Below are 25033 nucleotides of genomic sequence, written 5' to 3'. Positions count from 1 at the left end.
ATGGGCTAAATTAAGATGAAATCTTGGAAATTAATTAAATTGAAATTAAGAGTTTAAAATATCATTAAATTTTTTCCCCATTGCAAGACGTGGAAGTATGCCGGGGCCCTCGACACACAGCCTTACCTTACAGTGGCGGTCAAGTAAGAAAAATTAATATTTAAAGGCATATTAAAAGTAATACCCGAGTTTCCCTTACCTTCACATTATATAAACATTAATACAGAAATCCCATTCATCATATTACATTAGAAGCACAAAATGACCAAGAATTATATTTGTGAAAATATTATATAAAAACCTTTAATAATCAACAGTAATAACAAAATATTAAAATTTTAAATGATTTTGTGCTAACATATATTTTGACCATTTTTGTATTAAAACTCAATTAATAAACTTAATTTGATGAGGAAAGTCTATGGTAGACTTGCCTATATTATTCTTATATTCTAGAAAGTCGGACTCAACAAGATTAGTAATTTAGAAATAAAGTAAATAAATATATTATTTATATTGTTATGATTTCACCCAATTGAAATATCAGTACAATTACGATTTCAAATAAAGTATTTTAGCTGGAAATAAAAACACAAGATTCAAAACTTCAGGTAAAAAATTTGGATATGAAAATAATATTGCAGAATTGAAATATTTCATATTAAACACTTGGAACTGAAACCATAAATATAAGATTCAAAAATATGTAATGAAATTCTGGGAAATGAAAATAATACTTGTAAAATTTGAATGGTTTCATATAAAACTTTGGAAATGTAAATAAATGTAAGATTCATGTATGCTAAATAATTCATTTGGAAATAATAATTGCAAAATTCAAAGATTTCAAACAAAACACTTGTGAATGAATGTAACAAACACAAGACTCAAATTACTCTTATAATATTTGGCAAAAAATATGTAATATAAAAAATATTTGTATTTTGTAAAAAACAAGTATTTGGACACAGTGATAATAGAGGGCAGCTCAATAACTGTCAGAGGTGCAAAAATTTCCCCTGAAGTATTCACTACATTTGTCTAATTATCATGTGCCATTAATTATTAAGTATATAAGAATCTTGGTATGTTACTTTTTTCATTCACAAGGTCTGTATGTATATTTTTTTAAAACCTTTGAGTTAGATAAATGTAATTAAATTGGGAAAATCATTTTTTCTTAGTTATTAATAGCATGCATATAAATTTCAAATTCAACAAATTATAATATTATGAATAAATTTTAAATAATAAATATAAAAAAAATTTAAAAACTCAATATTTTAAACTAAAACTCATGATATTTTGAATAATAATATGAAAAGATTATATGCAATTTTATTATAATAGAAAAATGCAATTTAAAATCAAATCAAAAGTGCAGAATATAAATTTTGAATTTTACTCATTGAGTCAGCTGATGGAAGATTTTTTTTAAACACTGATCACTTTTCGAAGAATAATCACTTTTTTAATTATTCAAAAAATGCAATTTTGAGTTTTGGAACTGGAGACTACGGCAGGTAAGTTTATGACTCTAAGCAAGTCTTTTTATGTATCTGTAATTTATTTATATATAATGAAATTATTAGAAGCTTATCATGATTCGTTAAGTATTTAACCTTTGTTTCATCCTTCATGTTTTTTATTAATTCATGATTTTGTCAGTTTCCTAAGAGTATGATTACGTGTTCTGATAAAAGGCAATTTTGCTATCCTTCTTTATAGTAAAAAATATAATGAAGTAATTTCATACTCAACAAATATATGATAAGTGAACTGTGGCAGTGGGATTTTAGAATCTATTTTATATCTTGTGAAATGAATAAAAAAAAAAAATACTATGTCATTGCACAATATATGAAAAGTAGGTGTTAGATAAAATGCACATTACAGGAATTGACTCTATTTCATTTTTAGATGCTTATGAAAATTTCTTTTTAAATTATTTATCATTTATTCAGTACCAATTTTATTTCAAATTTCTATCTTTATATCCGTTGCATCTATCCTAGTTAAAGTATTTATTTTAAGAAGTCATAACGTTCATTCTCAGCAAATACTAAGATTAAAAAAAAAAAAGAAATTGATACTTCTTTCCAAGAATAAAACTTTGTTTTCTTTTCATTGATAAAGTTGTTCTGGTTATTACGGTAGAGGGATCAGTTGAAAAGAGGCACTGTATGTGTTTACACAAACGTACGAAATGTATCTTTTAGAAAACAAGCAAACGAGGAGTTTTTAAAATGGCAGCTTTCTTTTTCTTGATTATGGAAAAGTTCAAATTTTAGATGGGTTTGAAAGTTTTTGTCAATTTTGTGACTTACATTAGTATGACACTCAGAAAAGCAAGGAAGAAAGCAGAATATATATATATATATACCGAGTGCGGCGTAAATTCGTGCAAACTTCAAAAAATCATAACAAAAAAAAGTAATACTCGAAAAAAATTACGGTTTGCGGGAATATGTTCAGAGAGCCTTTGGATTTTGTTATTTCCATTTAAAAAAGTGCATTTAGAAAATGACCGATAGATGGCGCTCACACGTCATACCGAAGCAGTTTATGTAAATCAGCAGAGCTATAAAACACAAGGCTGGAAATGGATCTGTCATTCAACGCCAGTAGCATGCTATCGCTACCGGATCGAGCATTAGTGGTTAAACTGTTCTATAAGAACGGTGAATCCGCGACTAAAGCATTGCGATAGTTACAGATGGTGAAAGGAATTAAGGCGAAAAAAAAAACCAATTTCATTAAATGGGATATTGAATTCAGTTCGTCGTTTTGAGGAAACGGGAAGATTAGAGTTCGTCCACGAAGTGGCAGACCATCCGTGAGCGCTGACCGCGTCCCTGTTATCCAAAGGGTCATGAGAAATATGGCAGCCGAGACTTCAACGGGGAGTTGCAGTGCACGTGAAGCAGGTAAAGTAGCAGGAATTCCGGAAAGGTCGATCCGACGCATTTTGCACGAAATCTTGAAACTGCATCCGTACAAGATAGAGGCATTTCACCAGTTGTTGCCAGCAGATTGCGAGAAAAGACAGGCCTTTGCAACATGGGTGCTCGTACAATTGGAGCGTGACCCAGAATGGTTACTGAACATCATGTGGACAGATGAATCCCACTTTTCATTGCATGGTGACGTCAAACCCTCGTGCGTACACGACCAAACCACTACATCACTGCATGTGACTGTTTCGTGCGGTTTGACTCCGTCCTTCATTCTAGGCCCTTTCTTTTTTTGAAGAGTTTTGTCCTGTATCCGGTTCGAAAACCTGTTCCGTGACTGCAGAACGCTATCTTAGGCTTTTGCATGACTACGTTATGCTTGCTTTGCAGCAAAGACGTGCGTTATCTTCCATCACCTTCATGCAGGATGGTGCCCCGCCCCACGTTGCTAGTTACGTTAAGACGTTCCTCCTAGACACATTCACTGAGGACAGAGTGATAAGCCGAGGATGTAAAAATGAGTGGCCCTCACGATCGCCAGATCTTGCTCCAGCGGACTTTTGGTTGTGGGGATACCTAAAGTCTCGTGTCTACCGGAGCTCTCCTGCCACTTTGATGAAACTGAAAGATGCCATTCATTTGGTTGTTGTGGCATCGATGCCGACATCTTACAAGCCTCACTTGCTTAATACCTTGTGGTGGCAGTCATGTTGAGCATCTTTTGCTTTAAAATAAAATGTACTATAATTTTACTGTGCTCTGTTTTCCTGATTTGCATAAACCGAATCGGTATGACGTTTGAGCGCCATCTATCGGTCATTTTCTAAATGCACTTTTTTTAATGGAAATAACAAAATCCAAAGGCTCTCTGAACATATTCCCGCAAACCGCAATTTCTTTTTCGAGCATTACTTTTTTTATTATGATTTTTTGAAGTTTGCACGAATTTATGCCGCACCCGGTATATATATATGTAATATATACCGGGTATATAAATATATATATATATAATCTACCAATAAGTATTTGGACACCCATGCAAATGAGGATATCTGCAGTCTGCTCTATGTCACGCCTTTTGTACATAAATATCGTGTAGTAAATAGCATTAACAATAATCACATGCAAAATACCACGAAAGGCAGAGCTGTTTGATTTCGAGAAAGACGTAATTGTCGGATATCATAGAAATGGCCGATTCTTATGCGACACATCTAATAGAGTAAACATTCCAAAATCGACAGTTGCTTTTGTCATTGGGAAGTGGAAAGTGAGTGGTGATTGCCGGAATATGCTTCGATCCGGCAAACCCATTAAACTAAGAAACCGATGAGTGATGTCCAAAGAAATTCGGAAAACCCTTACTCCAGAGTTCCAACAGCATCGGGAACTGCTGTTTCGATAAATACCATCCGCAATGAAGCACATTTGCTTGGTTTCTATGGTCGTGCTGCCGCCCTTAAGTCTTTGATTACAAAATCCAACCGCGCTACTCGGTTGAGGTGCAAGGCACTTCGAAATTTGGACCATAGATGAGTGGAAACGGGTTCTCAGGAGTGATGAATCAAGGTTCATTCTGTACCAGTCGGATGGCAGAGTCTGGGTTTGGCATATGCATGGAGAAATGCCTTTTGCCAGAATGCATTGTACCTACAGGAAAGTTTGGCGGATGTGGAATTATGGAGGTTTCTCATGGTATGGACTTGGGCTTTGATCCCAATTCATGGTAAGCTCAACGCCGACTCCTACTCCACTATTCTAGACAACAATGTGCTTTCTATGCTGTGGAAATTTTACGGGTTGGATCATTGTTATTTCCAGGATGAGAACGTCATGTTGCGAGGTTCACTATTGATTGGCATGATGGCAGTGGGATGAACTGACTGGACTGACCTACTATAGAAAACCTCTGAGAATTGGATCGCCGAATTAAGTAGTGTAGCAACCGTCCAAAATCATTGAAAGAACTTACATGTCTTCTCCAAGCCGAGTAGAAAACAATGCCACTGTCCATCCAAACACTTATGGAAAGCATGCTTCGGAGGGTTAGTAGACCCTCAGGTGTAGGGTCTACTAACTATTGAATATGAATAAATTGCATTTATCTCTTTTATCACTAGTGTCCAATTAGTTATTGGCAGATATTACATATGTAATGATATTTTTAAATCTAGTTTAAATCTTAATTTCTTAATTTTTATCTTAAATTAGCCAATGCTAGCTTCATTCTCTTCAGTCTCTTATTTTCTTCTTTTTCAGTCTCTTATTTTCTGATCCAATTCCTACTTTTTATTTAATTATTTCTAACACGCTCTCTAGAAAACTGATGACTATAGCCTTTTTTCACGCTCAGAGCGAAGGGATAAAAATCCCCTAACACCCACTCATTTTTTTAAAAGATACCTAAGATTCCTTCGCCTGACACGTGGCAAAGAAATCCCTATCAAAAGTTTTTAGCAAAATCACTGAAAGGACAAATTTCTCTTTTTTGCTTTGGTTACGCGATGTAATCTGATGCTTATCGTTTTTTCTGTAAATATTATATCACCCGTTTACAATAAATTTGAAATTAAATTTTCAAAAGTTTCTTCTCTTTGGCAAAGATTTATTAGTACTAATAGATATATACCATCTCTGAATAGTTTATTTAAAACAAACAATAAAGGAGATGATGCTTCTAAATTGAGGAAACATTTTGTATTTTTAGTCCTTCTGAACCAGTCTTATTTTTGTAATCTTCTTTGTGGTAAGCTAAATATATTTAAAAAATTTTTTATTCTAATTGGACTTTCTTTAACATTTATAGAAAATAATATTGCTATTCTTTTCAGTTTTTTTTAAATCATGTACTATTATTCATTTCCAGAGGATGAAAATTCAAATTTGAGAAAAATTACTGAATATCTCCAAGACGTTTTAACTTCTGGGGCTGTTGTATGCTTGATATGCATTGAATCAGTAAAAAGAAATGACAAGGTACTTTTTTTTTTTTTTTTTGTCTTTATAAGATTTGTAGTATTAACAATTGAAATTGCTAAGTACACCTTCCTATTTTTATTTGTGTATTTTCGTACCCATTTAATGAATACATAATATGCGACTTAATTTGTTTATTTCGTTTAAATACTAGTCTCTCGTACACACGGCTTATACAATTTCTGATACTAATCAGATTATCGATTATGTGTAGTGGATTTCAAAAAAATTCTAGAAAAAAAGTTGTGAAATAAATTTTTCAGTTTAGGAAAAAACATTACTCTATTTTCATTAAACAATAACAACAAAAGAAAATGCTACACCTCATTTTGAAATCGTTCTTTTACCAAATTTATCAGGGTTTTCTTTTCCAGCATAAAAATAGACTTGATATATATCTACTATACTATCTTAGTCATTCATAAACATTAATCCCATCCAACTTACTTCGTGTTTGTAAAGATGATATTCTATAATTTATTTTTCTCCCGTTTTTTGATGTGTTAGATCTAAAATTTAGATTTGATGTATGTTCTTGATGGCATTGTGATATTTTCAGAATTTAGTTATCTATTAATCGATTAATTTTAATTAAAACTTGATTCCATACTGGAGTTTGATATTTGGTTGTGCATTTAAAAAAAAACATTTATATCATAATTCCATGATAAATTTAATATTAAATTATGAAATATTCTAAAAATTAAAATTAAAAATGATTATTAATGAAAAAATTTTAAACATAAACTAAACTGCAGCAATTTTTTGATTAAAATCTGACGATTAAAACAAAAATAGTCAATGCATGAGTTGCTAAAAACTATCCAATTGAGAAATCATATCAGTGTGATATCAAAAATAGCTAAATTCATGGACACATATGGCAAATGTGATTAAAACATATTTTCCCCTGCTGTACGAAACAATGCCTTGAAATCCAATCTTAAAATATTGATAACATACGTGACTGATTCTCGAGAGTCATGAAAATTTAATCTTTATCGAAAGCTCGAAATTATTGATTATTCATTAAATATCGGAAATTCTAAGTAGTAAGAACTCGATAAGTATCGGAAGTTCGATCAAGACCGATCGAACAGTCGAACTAATTTTGAAAAAAGTTGGAATTTTTAAGAGCAGCTAATGATCAGCACTTAAGGAAGGACTCATTTTTTTTTCTATTGTCCATTTCTGTACCCTTTAAGGTGGAGGGGAAGGGATTTCCCTTTACAAAAAGGACATCTACAAAAGATTTCGATTCACATATTTTGTTACCATTTATGCGAAAACCTTATTTTAGAATAATATATAACATATGTCATATATGTATAGAAAAGATATTATGGTCGACGATTAAACTTTCGTACTGTAATTCTGTCTTGCATTAAAAATGCTGATACTAATATCTCTTAATTGTATAATTATCGAGAGATCTGTAAGACTTCAAAGACTGTTGTATTTTTTACTCCAGATTGCATGCGATCACAATGTAAATTCACATATATATTAAATTTTGAATTCCAACGCACTACTGAAAATTTCAGTTTTGCGTTGCTGTCTTTATATTTTTTATATCTTGAACACAGGATACGAAAATTATCATTAGTAATAATTTTGAGCAAAGCTTTTTTTTTTTTCCCGTGGAGCAATCACTCTTCAAATGTCGGCTATATTTAGTTGTTAATAGTGCATTATCTTACAGTAAGATATAAATTTGTAATCCTGACTAAAGGAAGTTGCATTTTAATTACTCAATAAGGATAATAATATATTGGAGTGAGATTTCCATCCCTATCGTTGCCTAGAGCAACAGCACAAAGATAAAGAATGCTGATTCAGACAGCAAAAATATTAAAAAAATTATTATAATGCATTAAAATTTTTCTAAATTTTTTCGAAAATATTAGAACAAAAATGGCTGCCTAGCTAGAACCCTTGGCTACTCACAGCAATGATAAATCGTTTTTAAAAATTTATTGTTGTAAAATCAGACATTCCGGAGTTTTAAAAAATCATTAGAACAACAAAAAAAGGACTTCCGTTTAAATTGAATTTTATAAGAAATTTAATTTTGTGCTTTACAATATATGTACGTAAGTAAATTTTTGAAATGCATTGTGAAATTTAGACCCATAAAAACTTCTATAGAACTAATTAAACCAAAAAATTTTCTAGGAAATTAATTGTAATGTTCGATTACTTCGTTAAACATATTCTGTTCTGAATTTCAAATTAAAATAAGTGTTTTTTTATGACAATGATGAAAAATATCTTAATTGGATCATAATATCTGAATTAATGAATTTCATAAATGCTATAAAATGTATTTAAAATGAGATAATGTTTAATATTTGCTGCCGAACAGATACATTTGGAATTCAGTTATTTGTATGATTTTTAAATTTATTCATGAAGATATTAAAATTTATCACAAAACTGTTCTACAAAGTAAAAAAAAAAAAAAAAAAAAAAAAAAAATTCTTGCTTGCAAACATTATTAACTCATGTAGAAAGCAGATGTACTTTTGCCTTTGATTTTTTCCTCATAATTTTTTATTTGCAATATATAATATATAGTTCTTTCTACTTTAAAGTATATTTCTGTTTTTATTTTAGATTTGGTCTTGCGAATTCTGTTATTGTGTTCTTCATCTTACTTGCATTCAGAAATGGGCCAAGGATAGTATGTATCATTTGTCTGCTAACTTGAATGAAGATAAAAAAGATTCTCTTAAGTGGTGTTGGTAAGAAATATACTGAAGTAAAGTATTAAATATAATGTATTTCTCTATTATATTTAAACAGTACGTGGTGAATTTCTTCATTGCATCCAAGAGTTATTTTGGGACTAAACTGCAGGATTTAATTTTTCGCAAATTCTTATATATTCCAAGTGATGAAAATATGAAATAACATATAAATATGTAGATAGAAGTAAATTTCGTTGTTATTTAGACAGCAAAAATGCCGTTTCTTCCTTTCTGTGCTGAATTTTATATTCTTGAAGTAAATAGGCTACTGAAATGATTTTCTTCAATGGTAGGTACATATTAAGCTTCTTTCCTAAATGAAAGAATATAAGCTAAATTACTTGATATTATTATATTGATTTATTTGGGGAGGGGAATGACATTGTTGACATATTAGTTGCTTTTTTTGTTTACATCTTAAGAATTTTCTTTCCATTTATTTTAGTCTTGAAAATCTTGATATTCAGTTATTTGAAGAAGAAAAATTACAAGAAAAACATGAGATTTTTTATTTTTTATTGATTTTATAAGAATTTACATGTGTTATTTTATCTTTGCAAATGATCCATTTTGAAAGAGTGATGTTTATTTATGTATTGGAAATTATGCCATGTAATTTAAAATAATTGTTAAAATTGTGTTAATAAAATTTGTCCTATAATGCATTGAAAATGAAAGAAAAAAAAAAGAATCTGATATGCTTTCCAAACAAAGTTGCAAATCTGTCTTTACAATAATTCTTGATGAAAAGATATAGGAACTTTTCAATTAAACTCGTGCTTAGTAATTCAAAAATAGAAAGGTATGATTTCTTTAATGAAAATGGGGTAATTTCATGTTATTTCTGCATCTATAATGGAAAACTGGGAAATTTAACTTTTTTGCATATAATATGGACACACTCCACTTATGTTTAGTGTATAGTAAATAGTTGGGAAAACAATTTAAGTATCCTAAATTCTTTTTGTATTTTAATTCTTTTGATGGTAAAGCTATAAAATAATGAAAATTGAATTTTTTGACAGAATCTCTTTAATTATGTTAAAAATTCTTCTTTAATAAGATTAACTTAAGATATAAGGGTTTATTATTTCTTTATTCAAGTTCTTCTCTTAGGAAGTAAAAATTGTAAATTTGCGCTTGTAATTTTATCAAACAGCTAACAATTATGAAATGGAAGTAAATGATTAAAGTCCATTAAAAATTAAAAATTTTAATTATTTTTAAGAAATAAGTTTGTCCTCCAACTTTCAATTTTCATGAACTTAAAATGAATCCTAACATTATTATGCTTTGTATTTTTTTATTTATTTGAATTCGTTATGAAAATCTAATAGACTTCGTGTTCATGTTCTTCATATTATTATATTTATTTATTTATTTTTATTTTATAGTTTTAATTAATTTTTTTAAATGAAAGTGATTATTTCCAGGATATAGTACTTACAGTAAAATATTATTTGCTGGCATTGTGTCAATGAATAAAACATTTTTCAAATGTTTTAATAAGAATAAAGATTAATTCATATAATACATTTTTTAAAGTTTTATATGAATTAAAATGTTATTTGAGAATATTACCAAATTCATTATTCATTCTGTAGGAGTTTCAAAAAAGTTTTTTTTCTACTTGAGATTATAAGATTTAACTTTGCATGATATTTTTGCTTTCTTTTTAATTTGCTTTTGAGTACCTTTATTCTATGCATGTAATTTAATTTGTTAAAAGTAATATGCTTCTTGTACTCTTCAGTGATAAAGTCTTACTTTTTACCAGATCTTCAATGAGAATCAAATTTACAATCCTAAAAAAATCTCTTATTCATCACTATGGAATTTTAAACTACTATTTCTAGCAATCGGAGATTCAAAGTCAATAATTTGAAAGTTTTCTTTTGATTATGATCCCATTTTTGTTAAAATTTTCAACAAACAAGAGAACTAAAACAAAGAAATTAAAACCTATTCCATTTCATGCCAGACCTGCTTAGCTTAAACCATTTTGCACTGATTTAGGCTTCCTCTTCTTGGCGTTTTTCTTCCGTACAATTTCATGATTAATTTGCTGACAAAATATAATTTCTGTTAATCAGTTTTAAAAAATATTAATAAAATTCAATATTTTATTCAGTTTCGCTCCTTTTTTCAAACCTATTTAATACCAAGACATGTTTAAAATAATTCCTGTTGTAATTTGTTTCTCCCCCTCTCATAATTGCAAGACTTCTAATTCAAAGGCGTGTAAATTATTTCAAAGGCCATTCATTTATTTTTATGGAAGAGAAATTAAATTGAACAGAATATGAATATAAATTGTTTCTTTTAAAGATACATTACACATTCTTATTTTGAAGCCTGTTCATAATTATGCCCTCTTTTATTATAATTTATTTCCTGAATTATAAGAAAGTTTTGTTTTTTAGATAAATTGGATATTGCATTTAAATTTTAAAGAATTGTATGTTACTGTTTATTATTTAGCTTTAAATGGCAACTAATTTATAATGGTTTTTTTTTTCAGATATGGTTATGATTTCTGTTTGCTTATATTTTCGATTTCTTTTTATCTGTTTACACTTTTGTTGTTTTTATTAATTCATTTTAAAAGCCTGCAGAGTGTCCTTACGTAAATTATATTTATATCGAACATTATTATTTTTTTTTCAGTCCCAAGTGTCGATTTGATTATGAACCTTCAAAACAACCATCTAAATATTTCTGCTTTTGTGGAAAAGTAGAAAATCCTGTATACGATTCTTGGAATGTGCCTCATTCATGTGGGAAAACTTGTGATAAAAAACTGAAACCAGAATGTGGGCATACTTGCTGCCTGTTGTGTCATCCAGGTAAGTTATATTTCTTACATTTTTCTACAAAGGAAAATTTCTACTTATTTTCTTCGTTACAATAATGCAATTATATATAATGAAATAATTTATTTTTGCACTCAAGTAATAATGTAAAAGAAAAATGTTAAATATTTTTATATATTGATTTGCATAAGAAATAAATTTGTAATAGTAGACTGATTTATTTTCAGGTCCCTGTCCTCCATGTCCTAAAACAGTACTTGTGTCTTGCTGCTGTTCCAAAAGTGCAAAGGTATCACGAAGATGTAGTGCCAAAGAATGGCTTTGTGGAAAGAAATGTGAAAAGTTGTTATGTTGTAAAATACATCGTTGTGAGGTGCCTTGCCATAAAGGTTAGTTTCAGAAGTTTTAAAATTTATATTAAATTTATATAAGACCAAGGATAAAATGTCCAAGAGCCTTTTCCTCATTCTTTTCTGTGTCGTTCTGTGTGCTCATCGCTTGTACATGTGCCTGTTTCTTCAAAATGAAATAAAACGACGTCACGAAATCAAAAGTATCTTCACTGTCTTCAAAACTGCATCCTGCTTCACATAAAATAATGCTATAAATATTTATAGCATTATTATTTAAAGCAATAAATATAAATGCTATATTCACATAAAAAATCACATAATATAATACATTGTCATTGAAATGTTTGCACTCTCTCATAAAACTGCTTATTTAAAGATATTCTAAGTAAGAAAATATTTTTATCCTAAGAAATTTCAAGAATTTCAGACCTTAAGATTTCCAGTGAAATTCTTAATACAATATACTCCTGAGTATCCGGCCTAATGTGGCGGAAGGTCAGACCGGATAACAAAAAGACCAGATAGGCTGAAATTCTATGAACTCATTTCTTTGCCCCCCCCAATACCACAAGACAAAGTTTTTACACCAAAATGCACTGTTATAATACGTATTTTCTCATTTCTTATTGAATAATAATCCCTCAATTTATCTCAAGCCACATAGAATGTGTACGCGACCACAGCCCGGTGAATCATAGAAGCAGTTGCCGGTAACGTGTCGAGTTAAAATAGGCTCTGTACCGGTAATTTATATATATATATGTTTATATACTGCACTGTACACTTCTAGAATTGATTAGAGAAAAAGCAAGTTAAAGGATATAAACTATTCACATCTTAACATAAATTCTATAATGCCTAACTTAAATGCAGAAAACATAAACAAAACATTAAAGTAAATTGTAGGCCTAATTCTTAAGAAAATCAATCGACTCAAACTGATTTTATTTTTCACTGATAAATGATTACACAGATATGAAAAGTTAACCCTAAGATAAGAGTTAAAACATACATTTTAGTTTTTGAAAAATTCCTAAATAGATAACAACTTCTGAAACGCTTTGCCTTCCTTATTTAATTATGATAAAAGAAAACGAGGTCAGATAGTCGCGAACCGGATACTCGGGAGTTTTTATCTGCATTGCTAATAAATGATATAGGCAGGAAGGATGTTATTTCCTAAATATGCGAAAATCTCTTAAACGAATATTCAAAACAATCTGCATTCATATTCATTTCAAGAATGGGAAACTTGAGAAAAAGAAAATAGTTGTGAAGCATTTTCTGGCCATTTATCTTTAGAGAGCAGAGATCTTCCGTCTAAAATCGATCTATATAATTTTATACTGCAATTAATATGCTTCTACGCAAGAAATAAAGGGAAAAAAATTTACATTGTTAATGATAAATTCATTAATGTATTAAACCATTAATTTTTTGTGTTTGGAGGCCATTTTTTTTTTTTTTTGATGGGGCAAGAGGGATAGTAGAATTTCTGAGCTTACATCATATGCAGGTTTTCCACTCTTATCGTGGCCCAATAGTTAATTTCTAAACCGTTAGAGATACGGGTTATAGCTATTGCTGTAAAAATACTTTAAGTGATGATAGAATTATATTTTAGATAGTTTGAATTAATAAATGTATTTAAAAAACTTATGAATTCTAATTTATTCTGCGCCCCCCCCCCCACTCCGTCCTATCAATCATATTTAATAAAAAAATTCTTTACCGCCTGAGACGTACGATTTAAAAAAAATTCCCATGTTTTTATTAAAATTGGCCGTGTTATAGCTGTTTAAACTACATAGGGTCGTATAGAAATTTGTTTTAAAAAACAGTTTGAAAATGTAAAGTGTGTGGATGAAATTAAAAATGTCATTGTTACGTTTTTATTGATTTATATGTAATAGAAAAGAGCAAGATAAATATTGAACTTGTTAAGTCACAGGGGAAAGGTGCCACCCAACTTTATTCTGCTATCGATCATCATATGCAAAAACTAAATGTGCTCTTTTAAAGGTAGTTATTTATACTAAGATTCAGTGCTTAAAGGGTTCGTAGGGAATTGTCTACATATTTAAAATTGTATAAATTTTGAAATTCTCTATGGCAAGATTCTCTTGCGATGCCATGAAGAGATTTCCCATGCAAAAATTACCCATAGTGCAAATTTTGGTTAATATACCTTGATTACATCAAGAGATATTTGACATTTTCTGTTAAGTGGTGTTTTCATATTTAGATGTTTAAAGTTTAGATATGTTTTGAACGTTGGTAATAGTTTTTTTTTTTTTGTGTGACATTTTAAAAACATTTGTAAAGTTACAATCTACATGTTAAAATCTTTTGCTTCTTCATGTTTGAAAAAATATGAGCCTGAATCGCCACTACACTGAAAGCATCAAAATGAGAAGTTTTGTTAAATGAATGAAAGAATTAAAATTCAGTATTTTTTTTTTATTATTATTTAAAATATATTAATTTTAAAGTCAAAATTTTAATGTCTTGCTGATAAAAAAAATGATTTTTATTCTTTATGCATCTTATTTCTTTATCAACATGTACTATTTGTGTCGTCATTGCATGTTACTCATAAATAAATATGAAAAGATACACCATTTTATTTAAGAAGGGAGTAAAAGAATAGTGCTTTCCATTTGCTGATAAATGTGAATCAATTTTCTTCCTTCCTTTACCTGTAACCTAGTGTTCTATAAAAAACTTTTGTAATTGTGATTTCATTATACAAAGATACATATGCAGGATATATGTTTGTTGAAAATATGGAGCAGAAATCGCAGAACATTATTCTAAATATTCATTCATTCATTTATTTTGCATATCTTTAATTTTCATTATTGTTGCACTATTTGAGCTATTATTCGTCTCGTATTTTGCTGGATCTTGTATGAATTAAAAATTTGAAATCAAGTATAATCAGAGGATTAATTATATGTAATTGTAAAAAATTTTATATATATAATTACGAGAATAATTATTTCGTAGGATGTCTGTAGAAGGTGACCAATTTAATATTCAAAAATTTATATTAGAACTTTTTTTGATAAAATACAACAAAATGAATTCAAATAAATTGGCATTGATCAACCAAATATATTAAATAGACTTATAAAATCAGTAAAAAATATTTGCAAATTGTAGTGATACATCTAAATGTAATTTGTAATTATACTTAAGATACATATTAACATATTAATTAAACATATATTTATACTTTGTTAATATATATGTTTAATTTTTGCTTTCGTTCTTAAAAATTTAAAACTTTTTTCAAAAGGATATAGTAACAACGCTTTTAAGTGCTTCTACAGAATTATTTGACAAATCATGATTGTCCATATAATCGAGATCAAATTAAAAAATGACCACAAATATTTTATAAAAAAAGTCAATTATAATCTTCTATCTTCTTTATAAGGTTCAAATCTTTTTAAAAAGTAATAACCTAAAGATGAATAAACATTGAAATGTTACGTAAATTTTTGTTATAAAATATTTTTGTTTATCAATAGAAATTCTTACAAAACTTTATTTTTGAAGAAATTTATTCATTTTGTCATTCAGATAAATTAAATTTTTTGTTTTAAAATTTTGTTTAATTCGCTTCTACTGTTCTTTTAAATATGAAATAAAAATTCTCTATTTTATACTGACATAAATAACGGTAAATTAGAATATTAATCAATATTCTAATTCATGATTCAATAAAAGTACTTGAAACTTTGTTTTCTTGTGCGTAGAAAATAAATGCAAGATATATTTTGCATTCAAATAAATTAGTACTAAAGTGTTATCTAATTATGTTTTAATGTCTTAATTTTTTATTTCATTTATGATTATACACAATGTTATAATAATGACCGTTATGACAGATTAATTTTATAAAAAATCGAGACTTTTGTAAGAAGCACTACGCACATAAACGCATATCAATAAATTTAAACAAACACAGGTGTCTCTATTCTTGTTATAGAATATGTAACTCTTTATGTGTTAAATTATAAGCAGAAATAATTTGGTCACATGCTTGTAAAATTAAATAGTAACAATCCTTTAAAATAATTATTAGCAAATAAAATTTCCATTTTTCAGTAATTTCCTAAATTCTATAAGTGCATTTAGGGATTGCAATATCGGACCAAAATTTCAATACCGGTATTCGGTATTTTTTAGATCTTAATACCGGGATACCGGTTTTAATACCGGTATTACGAAATTTTAGAAAAAGAAAGAAAACACTTGTGTTTCTTTGTCTTATTTGTCAGTTTTATTAGAAAGTGTAACTATCACAAAAAATAATTTGCAACTTATAAATTATAACAGTATATAGAGAATCACAAAAAAGTGAAGGAACATCTTATATATTTAAATCACAAAAATATGTAAATATCACTATTCAGTCTCTGGTACTATTACAAATTTTTGAAAAATTATCTTAAAAAACATAATGCATCAATTGTACTGTCATTAAGCCTGAAAAGTGATTTTGTCCAAAAATTACCAGCTGTCGAAAACGCTCTTAAGGCATCTACGCTAGTTGGTGGTACTGGTAGCAATGCGCGATATACTTTTTCCAAGTATTTACCTCTAAATCCCTCATCTTCAAATAAATCGATTTCTTATCGGATGGTTTTGGATATAGCTAATTTCTGTATTGTATTTTGGTTCGTTGAAATTTTTTTATTTATCGCTAATTATAATTTTTGTTCAAAAGAGAATTCCTTGTCACTATCGACATTAGTGTCATCATAATCTTCGATAATTGAACAGAATTCTTCTGGATATGGATAGGTTTGTGGGTAAAAAATTTTAAGGTGTACGTACACACTAGAAGATTTTTTAAAAAAAAATTTAACTTTAAAAATCCAGTTATTTCACAGTAGGTCATTTATATATGTTTAAACTCATTTCAGTGAGAAAAAACCATATAACACTAATTATTAATAAAAACATTAACATTTAATGAGCTAATTATCATATTTTTTGAAACCTGATATCTTAAATTCAAATTTGTGCAGGCACTCAAATTATGCCTGATATTTGCCTTCATGTTGTCTGCCTCAATCAAGTTATAAAAATATATAGTTTTTTTTAACAATTTTTTCATCAACAATGAATAGAAAAGGCGAGATTTTTTCTATAATTTTAACTTTTAAATAGCTATTAAAAATTTATTTCTATAAATATAACTTTGATTGAGGCACAAAACATTCATTGTTTTATACAGATTATTTTGATATATAAATAATTGTATTTGGTTAATTTCTTGTAGAGTTATGATTGTTTAAATGAAGCAACATAGTGGAAAAATATCATTCTTCATAAAATGAGTTTTAAAACACCCGAAACTACAATTTTTAGTGAAAGTACCGCAAGAAAAATAATTATAACTCGAGAAATATTCCAAATATTGACAACATCTTAGTATCGTTTGAAAGCTAAAGGATCAGAGAACATTTGCAAGCAATAAAAAAATATTCGATATTTTGAAGGATTTTCGAAGTTTCAAGTGTGTACCTTACACCTTAAGAAAATTTACTTCAAACTTGATCAGATTTGAATTGGTTAGCCTCTTTTCTTATTTTTCATTTTCATTTTTAAAATCATTATAATTATGTAAATACCGTAAGAAATTTTCTATTTTAGTATGTCTTTCTTCTGTGTGATTTTTCAATGTAATAAACAATTCTTCAGATAGTGATGTGTGCTGTTCTTTCAGTGACTGCAAATGAAATTTATTGTTTTATTAGCTGTTAATAAATTAAAATATCTCCGACATAATGTCACAATAGTCAGTTTTATTCGGAGTAGAGCTGATGCAGTTCTGGATATTAAGTCGAATTCACTATCTGAAAAATTAATTTACAGGTTTAAGTCGATTATTGCTTTTTGGATTGGACTTCTCAGTTTCAAAAATTGTTCCATCATTAGGAGAAAACTTTTCCAACGTGTTTTAGAATCTAATATTAACATATATTCTGTTTTATTTTCAGTTAGTTTACATTTTAGTAATATGTCCTTTTTTATAGTGGAACGTTTAAATACAAATTATAGGGAGCATTTCTTGATGGGTTAATATTTCATCCTCATTAGCAATATCTTCTTCAACAATTACATTGTCAATATAACTAGCACTCTTACTCTCTTCAAAGTTGGAATCCGAAGTTTCTATATCCACAATATTTGGATTCTTCTGTTCTTTATTTTTTTGGTGTAATACATCTATTACTCTTAATTGAATTCCATGAGCATAGCACAATTGCTGATTTGCACCAACCAACTTTCCAACTTTTTTCATAACTGTTGCTCCATCAGTCGTTATGGATACAATATCTTCTTTCAGGAATAATCCATGTTTGGCTAATTTAGATTTAAGCAATTAATTAAGCCATTAATTAGCTAATTATTTTCGCCCGTTATGGAGACATAAAAACAAAAACGCATACTATTTTGCTATGTTCGCGATCCCTGAACATATAGTGGAGACAATTTTAAAAATTTCTAGTAAATACCGAAAAACCGGTATTTAAACTTGTGAATACCGGTATTACAAAATTGTAGAAATGGCTCAAAATACCGGTATTCGGTATATCGGTATTGCATTCCCTAGTGACATTATATGAGCTGACGAGTAAAAATTTTAGCTTGCTTCAAGGACAGAGACTATCTTGCACATTTAAAAGTAGTTACTATTAATAAAATATTGTGGCAGTGGAAAACATTTTTTTAAACTTTGATTTCATGTTTGGCAAAGATTTTTCGTATATATTTTTTCATTACAATAACGGGAGAAATGATTTTTTATTCAAGAAGTGCATGATCAGTAGCATTTGAATGAAAAATAAAATGCTGGCATTCTGTATTGCCGGCATTTTGAAATATGTTAAATACAACCCTAAAAGCATTGTTTTGGAAACAATACAGAAAACTCAATGTAACAGAAAAACTACTCATAAGAATGAACTGAAATTTTGCACGCCTGCATAAAATGTCATTGACCTTGAATTTACGTCCAAATTTAAGTGTGTTGCCATTTAAAAATTTTTACTCTGATTTTGAGGAGGAGTTATCGCATATCGAAAATTACTTTTTAATAATAAATATGTGAGCAAAATGTGTAGAAATCATATATTTTTATAGCAAAAAGTGGTTAGATCAATAATTATATTTTTTAAGATTTGAATAAAAGTTCAAAATTTTATTCCCATATTAGAAGGTCAACATTTTATTAATTCATAATTTCGAATCGAATAGAGCAGGAATAAGGAGATTTGTTTTTCCAGGAACAAATTTAATGTAATTTTGATATTTGACGAGGAAAATGGGCGTTGCCATTTAAAATTTAGATGGCCTCTTATAAATTTTTTAATTCAAAAATATTTAAGCAATTCTTTTTGAACGATGACTTTTTTTTTATCATTATACCATGGACGATGACGAAATTAAGTTGGATGGCTCCTTTTTTTTCCCTCGTCTGTTACAATATATAATAGAAATATAATACGTTTTATTCGATAAAAAATTATGGAAATATTAAATTATTTGTATTATAAAATTAATATTTAAAATACAGTTATAATCAAAATAAAAGTCACTTTGCCATTATCAGTGCAGTTATATTAACAATAAAGTAATTTATTTCAAGACCTAAAATAAAAGTCACTTTACTGTTAACCTTTAAATTTACTTACATTCGAAACGATTTACGTTCTCTAATTCTTGCCCGCAGATACAGCAGCACAGACAGTGTAAATACAGTAACAAAAACTTTAAGCCACAGACGTCTTTTTAATGTAAAAGCTATCACTCCCATGAAAAATAAGATTTCCATATTTATAAGCATAATTATTGTTTTCGTTTAGAGACAGATATTTTCATTCCTTAACCCTATTTTTCTCTCCCCCCCCCCACCCCCACCCCCTTTATTAGTACTTGAATTTCCGCACTTTTTTACTGATATCAAATGTATTGCAATCTCAAACACAAAGTGTAATTTTTTTGCTAAATTTTGCACAAAAAGTATTCATATTCTTATTAAATGCGAAATTCGATTTTATTCAAATCGGTCATTAATTTAGAAAGTTAAATTATATCCGAATGGAGCAGATATATTGTACTTTTTAGGAAATATATTAATAGGTTTTGTTTTTCCTTTGTGTTGTATTATTTTGTTATTAATTAGATGTAAAAGATTGCTAGTTTTAATGAAAACTATTTTGACAAATGTCACTAAATTTAATTAATTCATTTTTAGGTCCATGCCCACCATGCAACCGACAGAGTAAGCAAAAATGTCAGTGCGGCATTAATACCTCATTGAGACCTTGTTACAGTCCTAAGTGGCAATGTAATAAAGTATGTTCGAAACCCCTTGATTGTGGAAAACATAATTGCGAAAATATTTGTCACGAAGGTGCTTGCCCTGGCTGTCCTAATTCTGGACCAAGATCATGTCCATGTGGAAAGAAGGTGGTTGTGCTTCCTTGCACTGAGGATGTTCCAACATGTGGAGATACTTGCAATAAGTTACTTGAATGTGAATTGCATAGATGTTGTGAACGATGCCACCATGGATCATGTGGGAAAGTATGTTTCTCTGCCTTTATGGCATTTTCAATTTTAATTCAGTCCTGATTATTAATGAAAAGCAATTTGATTACATTTAAGCCTGTATTAAAACCTTTTGAAAATTTTCCGATTTTGTTTAAAAATTTCAATTTTTTAAATATGAAAATTTTAATGGATAATCACTCTGTAATGGCAGTTTTTAGACGCTTTAAAAAATGTGTTTGATGTTTGCTAGAATCGAATTTTGTGGCCAGTTTTTCACTCACCTCTTGATATACTAGGATTTTAAAATTTTGTACAATGTTATTATCTTAATTGCAATGTAGTATTTTTATATTTTGATCAATTAATGTAATTAAATTTTGTTTCATATAATATTTCATACAAGTGGTATTAAATATCGTAAAAAATTGATGTTAAGATTCCACAATTTTTTTTTAATTAATGATTCATAAATTAAAGATTATAAAGCAGAAAATAATGTAAAAAGGGTCGCCCTATCGAAAAATTTTCTTTATAAACTTTTAATAAATTTATTATATACAAAATATTGTAATCCTTTATGTATGTATATAATCTCAATACATCTGATTTATCAATTAAAGAAAATTAATTTATATACTATTTTTCTTCAGTTTCTCTTTTTTTTTTCCCGTCTCGTCAACTTTACAGTAAATTAAAATTTTGTATTAACAATTTTAATTACTTATATGAAATTAAAAAATGTACAGGGTATCCAAAAAGTGCAGCTACACTTTCAAAAATTAATTTAAACTAAACAAACTATATGTAAGTAAAAAAAAAAAAATGAAAAAATTACTTACGGTTTTTTACGTTCCACAAACAAAAGATTAAAGTGTCTTTTTAATGAAATGTTTTCTATGTGTGTCTACATCAACGGTTTGCAGCGTTCTCATTTCAAAATGGCTTCACCGCAAGAACAAACGCAAGTTGTTATATGATTTATCGAATTCAAACCTGCAGCAGAGGTACAGCGTAAATTTCGGATTACCTCTAATTGAAGTCTGTCTTTAAGATCCACAATTTATCACTGGCATGAAAGATTTATGATGATAGTTAGGGAATTGTCAAAACCAAAACCTCCTAGCAGAAGCAGTGACGTTACACGATTTTAAGAATGCTTTCATCGTAATCCTGATAAATCGAATGCCGCGCGGTCCGGCAATTACAGGTACTGCAGTCAACTGGGCATGATGTAGTGCATAAAAGATTATGGTTTTATGCGTATAAACTTCGATTGTTGCATGAATTAAAGCCTGGTGATAATCCTCGACGTCAAACATTTGCAGAAGAAATTGTACAAAAAATGTGGAGGATGATGAAAATGTTCTACAACGTGTAATGTTTTTAGATGAGACAACGTTTCCATATCAGGTATTGTTAACAGACACAGTACTCAATTATAGGTATAAGAAAATACGCCATACTGGAGGAAGTAAGAGACAGTCCTAAAACAAACGTGTGGGGTGGGTTTACTATACGATCTTATTATTGAGCCTTTTTTCTTTTCCGAAGTAACTTTCCGCTCTGACAGTTACTTTGATATGCGAGAAATGTTCGCATTTTCTCAAGTAGAGGACTTGCAACACAGTATCATTTACCAGCAGCATGGGACACCATCACACTGAAGTTTGGAAGTACGATAGGTTTTAGACAAAAAGTTCCCCGGGCGATGGATGGGAAAATGAGGTGCCATGGCCACCTAGACCTTCAGACATAATACCTTTAAACTTCTTATGGGAATGCGTGTAAAACGTTGTTTGTCTATCTCCAATTCGTGACAGTGATAAAGAAAGTCGTACAGCGACCATTCAGAGTGTTGATACTGCAATGCTTCATAGAACATGGCTAGAAATTTCGTATTGTCTCGACGTATTGCTCATGACTGATGGTGCGCAAATTGAAATCTTGCAATAAAACATTGTAAAAAAAAAAAAAAGGATTTTCTTTATGGAACTTAAAAAAACAACTCATACATGAGTATCTTTGCTTATTCGAAATTAATTTTTGAAAGTGTAGTCATACTCTTCAGACACCTTGCATTTTTAATTTTGCATTCATGTACTACCAAACATATTTTAATAATAAATGTGCTTGGTTTCATTTGTGCTGTATTGTTGTTTTCAGTATATTTAAAGCATTAATTTTTCACCCATTAGAAATTTGTCCTTTTTGCTATCTTATACCCTCAGTTACACAGTTGTCTTATGCCCGTATTTGCTGCCTAGTGCATTTGTGGGGCCTTGGAATAAATTTAACACAAAACAATTATAATTCATTGCATTTTGTTCTTTATTACATTGCACATATGTATTTAGTAAGAACTTGAGGAATACATGAAAATAAAAACATTAAGTCGTTGCTAATATATCCAAATGTATGTTAACATTTTGATCATACAAATAATCGGTTGTAAATCAAATAGCGAAAATAATTGCTTCATAAAATACCACAGATTTTGGTCAAAGTTTGCAATATTTCACATGTAAATTTCGATTTTTTTCCACTTTAAAGCCTCTTTATTTATTGTTCTCCTTGGTGAAATCATATTTTCTATTTGTAAATTTAAAACGGAGGTATTTTTATGCTTATCTTTTACACTTTAAATTAGATTGTCGTGGTAATCATAGGCAGAAGTAATGTTTCGGAATAGAGACTCAGATCTTGAATGTCGATTACATAAATATACTGTATATGTGCCAGCTTTACATACTTTCGCTGAGCTAGGTTGGTGTGGTACATTTTTAAAAAACACCATACACGTGTGTATAAGAAATACATTTAATTGTAGACTTCACTAGTGCATGTGGTAATGCATGTGCTTCATTTCACTCACTCTTGGTTGAATTCTTTGGTGCTTCTGAACATTTGGTACAATTCAAACCTAGACAATAAATATAAGTAACCAACATCGTTTGGTGATGAATTAACTGCAGAATTATGTGACTGGGAGCAGTGCAGATTCATTGAGGTTTGAATGCAATCCATTATTATTAAGGGAGTACTGGATCTATTGAGAGAAAATTTGTCAACAGCCAACAAAGATCGTTATTTATCGAGTGCAGTGAAGCAGAATAGAAATGCAACAGCTTTTTAGTTCACTGGTGTTCTTCATGCGAACGTAGGAAGCAAGTTTCAAGCCATATTATTATCTCTAGAAGGCTACATGAGATAAATCTCTTTATAAGGAAAAATGTTGTTTGCACACTTGTGTCGGCAAGCATCAGTTTCAGTTTTCACCATCTTGTTTCAGCGAACATAGTTGAGGCTGGGGCTATTGCCCATTATCAGTAACCACTTGCCTCACCCCCGTCGGCGAGAAATTCAGCATTTCTTTGGCAGAAGTCTTCGCTGCTTCGGAACGGTTGTGGAGAGCTGGGCATTAACGAAAATGATAATTTAGAAACCATCCTAAAGTTGATACATTGTAAACAATCAAAATATCCAACTAACGATTTAAGTTGGCAGAATGTATATATTTGACAAAATAATTGACAAGGTGACAATTGAAAGAAATGTCACATTTTGCCGATAATTTTTGGACGGTCGATTCAGAAATCCAAACGATAGATATCGACGGTGAATTTCTGTAGATTTTCAGACATCTGACTCGAATGTCGTTCATGCAGCTTATAATTTGAACAATATTTGGCAGAATAACGGACAAAGTGGCGAGTAAATAAAAAGCCGCATTTTTGCCTATTGTTCTTTGTCTTTCGACCAATATATCGTTATGATTTATGGAAAATTGTTTCCGTTTTCATCCACTATTTCGATCACCTGTCGGTGAAAATAGTACGAAAATTAAAGCAATTACATTATGCATGAATGGGGTGATGGGTTTGTTTTCCTTGATTCTGAATTAACTTAATAATTCGAAAAAGAATCGTTATTTTTTCATCCATTTGTTACTGCCTCAGCAATGAATTTGCAAATTTTTCCAATTTTTTTATGCTTTATTGCATTATAATCATTCTCTGACTAAATTCTGGTAATAGCTAAAGAAAATTTATTAAAAAATGGACATCTATTGTCGGCATTATTTGCAATATGCAATTGCTTTGCTGTAACCAAATTAAATGAATCTCTGGAGTAAGTAAATTGTGTAATTGTAAATTAGATGTATTTAACAGTGAAGTATGTTTTTTTTTTCAATTTAATTTAGTAGGTTACTTCTATTTCCCTTATAAAATATTACCAACTGCAGTTGACGACGAAAGATAAATATATGTGTTATTGTAGGCATATATTTTAGGAATACTAAGAGTTTATCCAGGTACGCATGAAACTTTTTAAATGAATAAGTACCTAATTTTTTCAGATTCTGCATTCAGTATTGTAACTATACAATTGGGGAATGTAATTTTTTTTTTCAAATTTTCTTTCACTTTACTTTTCACGAATATAAACTATATAATTCATAGTACTTCTAAAGTTTTTAACAGACTTTGAATAAAAATGTCTTAATAAGACGACGATTTAAATAGTTCCTAAAATTTTCATTTATAACACTTTAAAAAAAACCATTATATGCAATTAAGTTGGAGGGGACTCATTTTTTTTATAGCTTGCAA

General features: G+C 29.2%; 1 protein-coding gene across 1 annotated transcript in view; it reads left to right on the top strand.

Annotated features, from left to right (window-relative positions):
• Positions 1–25033, top strand: part of LOC129959054 (NF-X1-type zinc finger protein NFXL1-like) — a 67728-nt gene that overhangs the window by 9474 nt on the left and 33221 nt on the right. The window contains exons 4-8 of the mRNA XM_056071848.1: positions 5821–5930; positions 8547–8674; positions 11348–11526; positions 11721–11882; positions 20125–20456. Coding sequence (XP_055927823.1) covers positions 5821–5930; positions 8547–8674; positions 11348–11526; positions 11721–11882; positions 20125–20456 — 911 coding nt within the window. The remainder of the gene's footprint in view (positions 1–5820; positions 5931–8546; positions 8675–11347; positions 11527–11720; positions 11883–20124; positions 20457–25033) is intronic.

The sequence above is a fragment of the Argiope bruennichi genome, chromosome X1 (assembly GCF_947563725.1).
Source record: "Argiope bruennichi chromosome X1, qqArgBrue1.1, whole genome shotgun sequence".
Classification (NCBI taxonomy): Eukaryota; Metazoa; Arthropoda; class Arachnida; order Araneae; family Araneidae; genus Argiope; species Argiope bruennichi.
The sequence above is the reverse complement of the archived record's forward strand: the minus strand, read 5'-3'. Positions and strand labels throughout refer to the sequence as shown.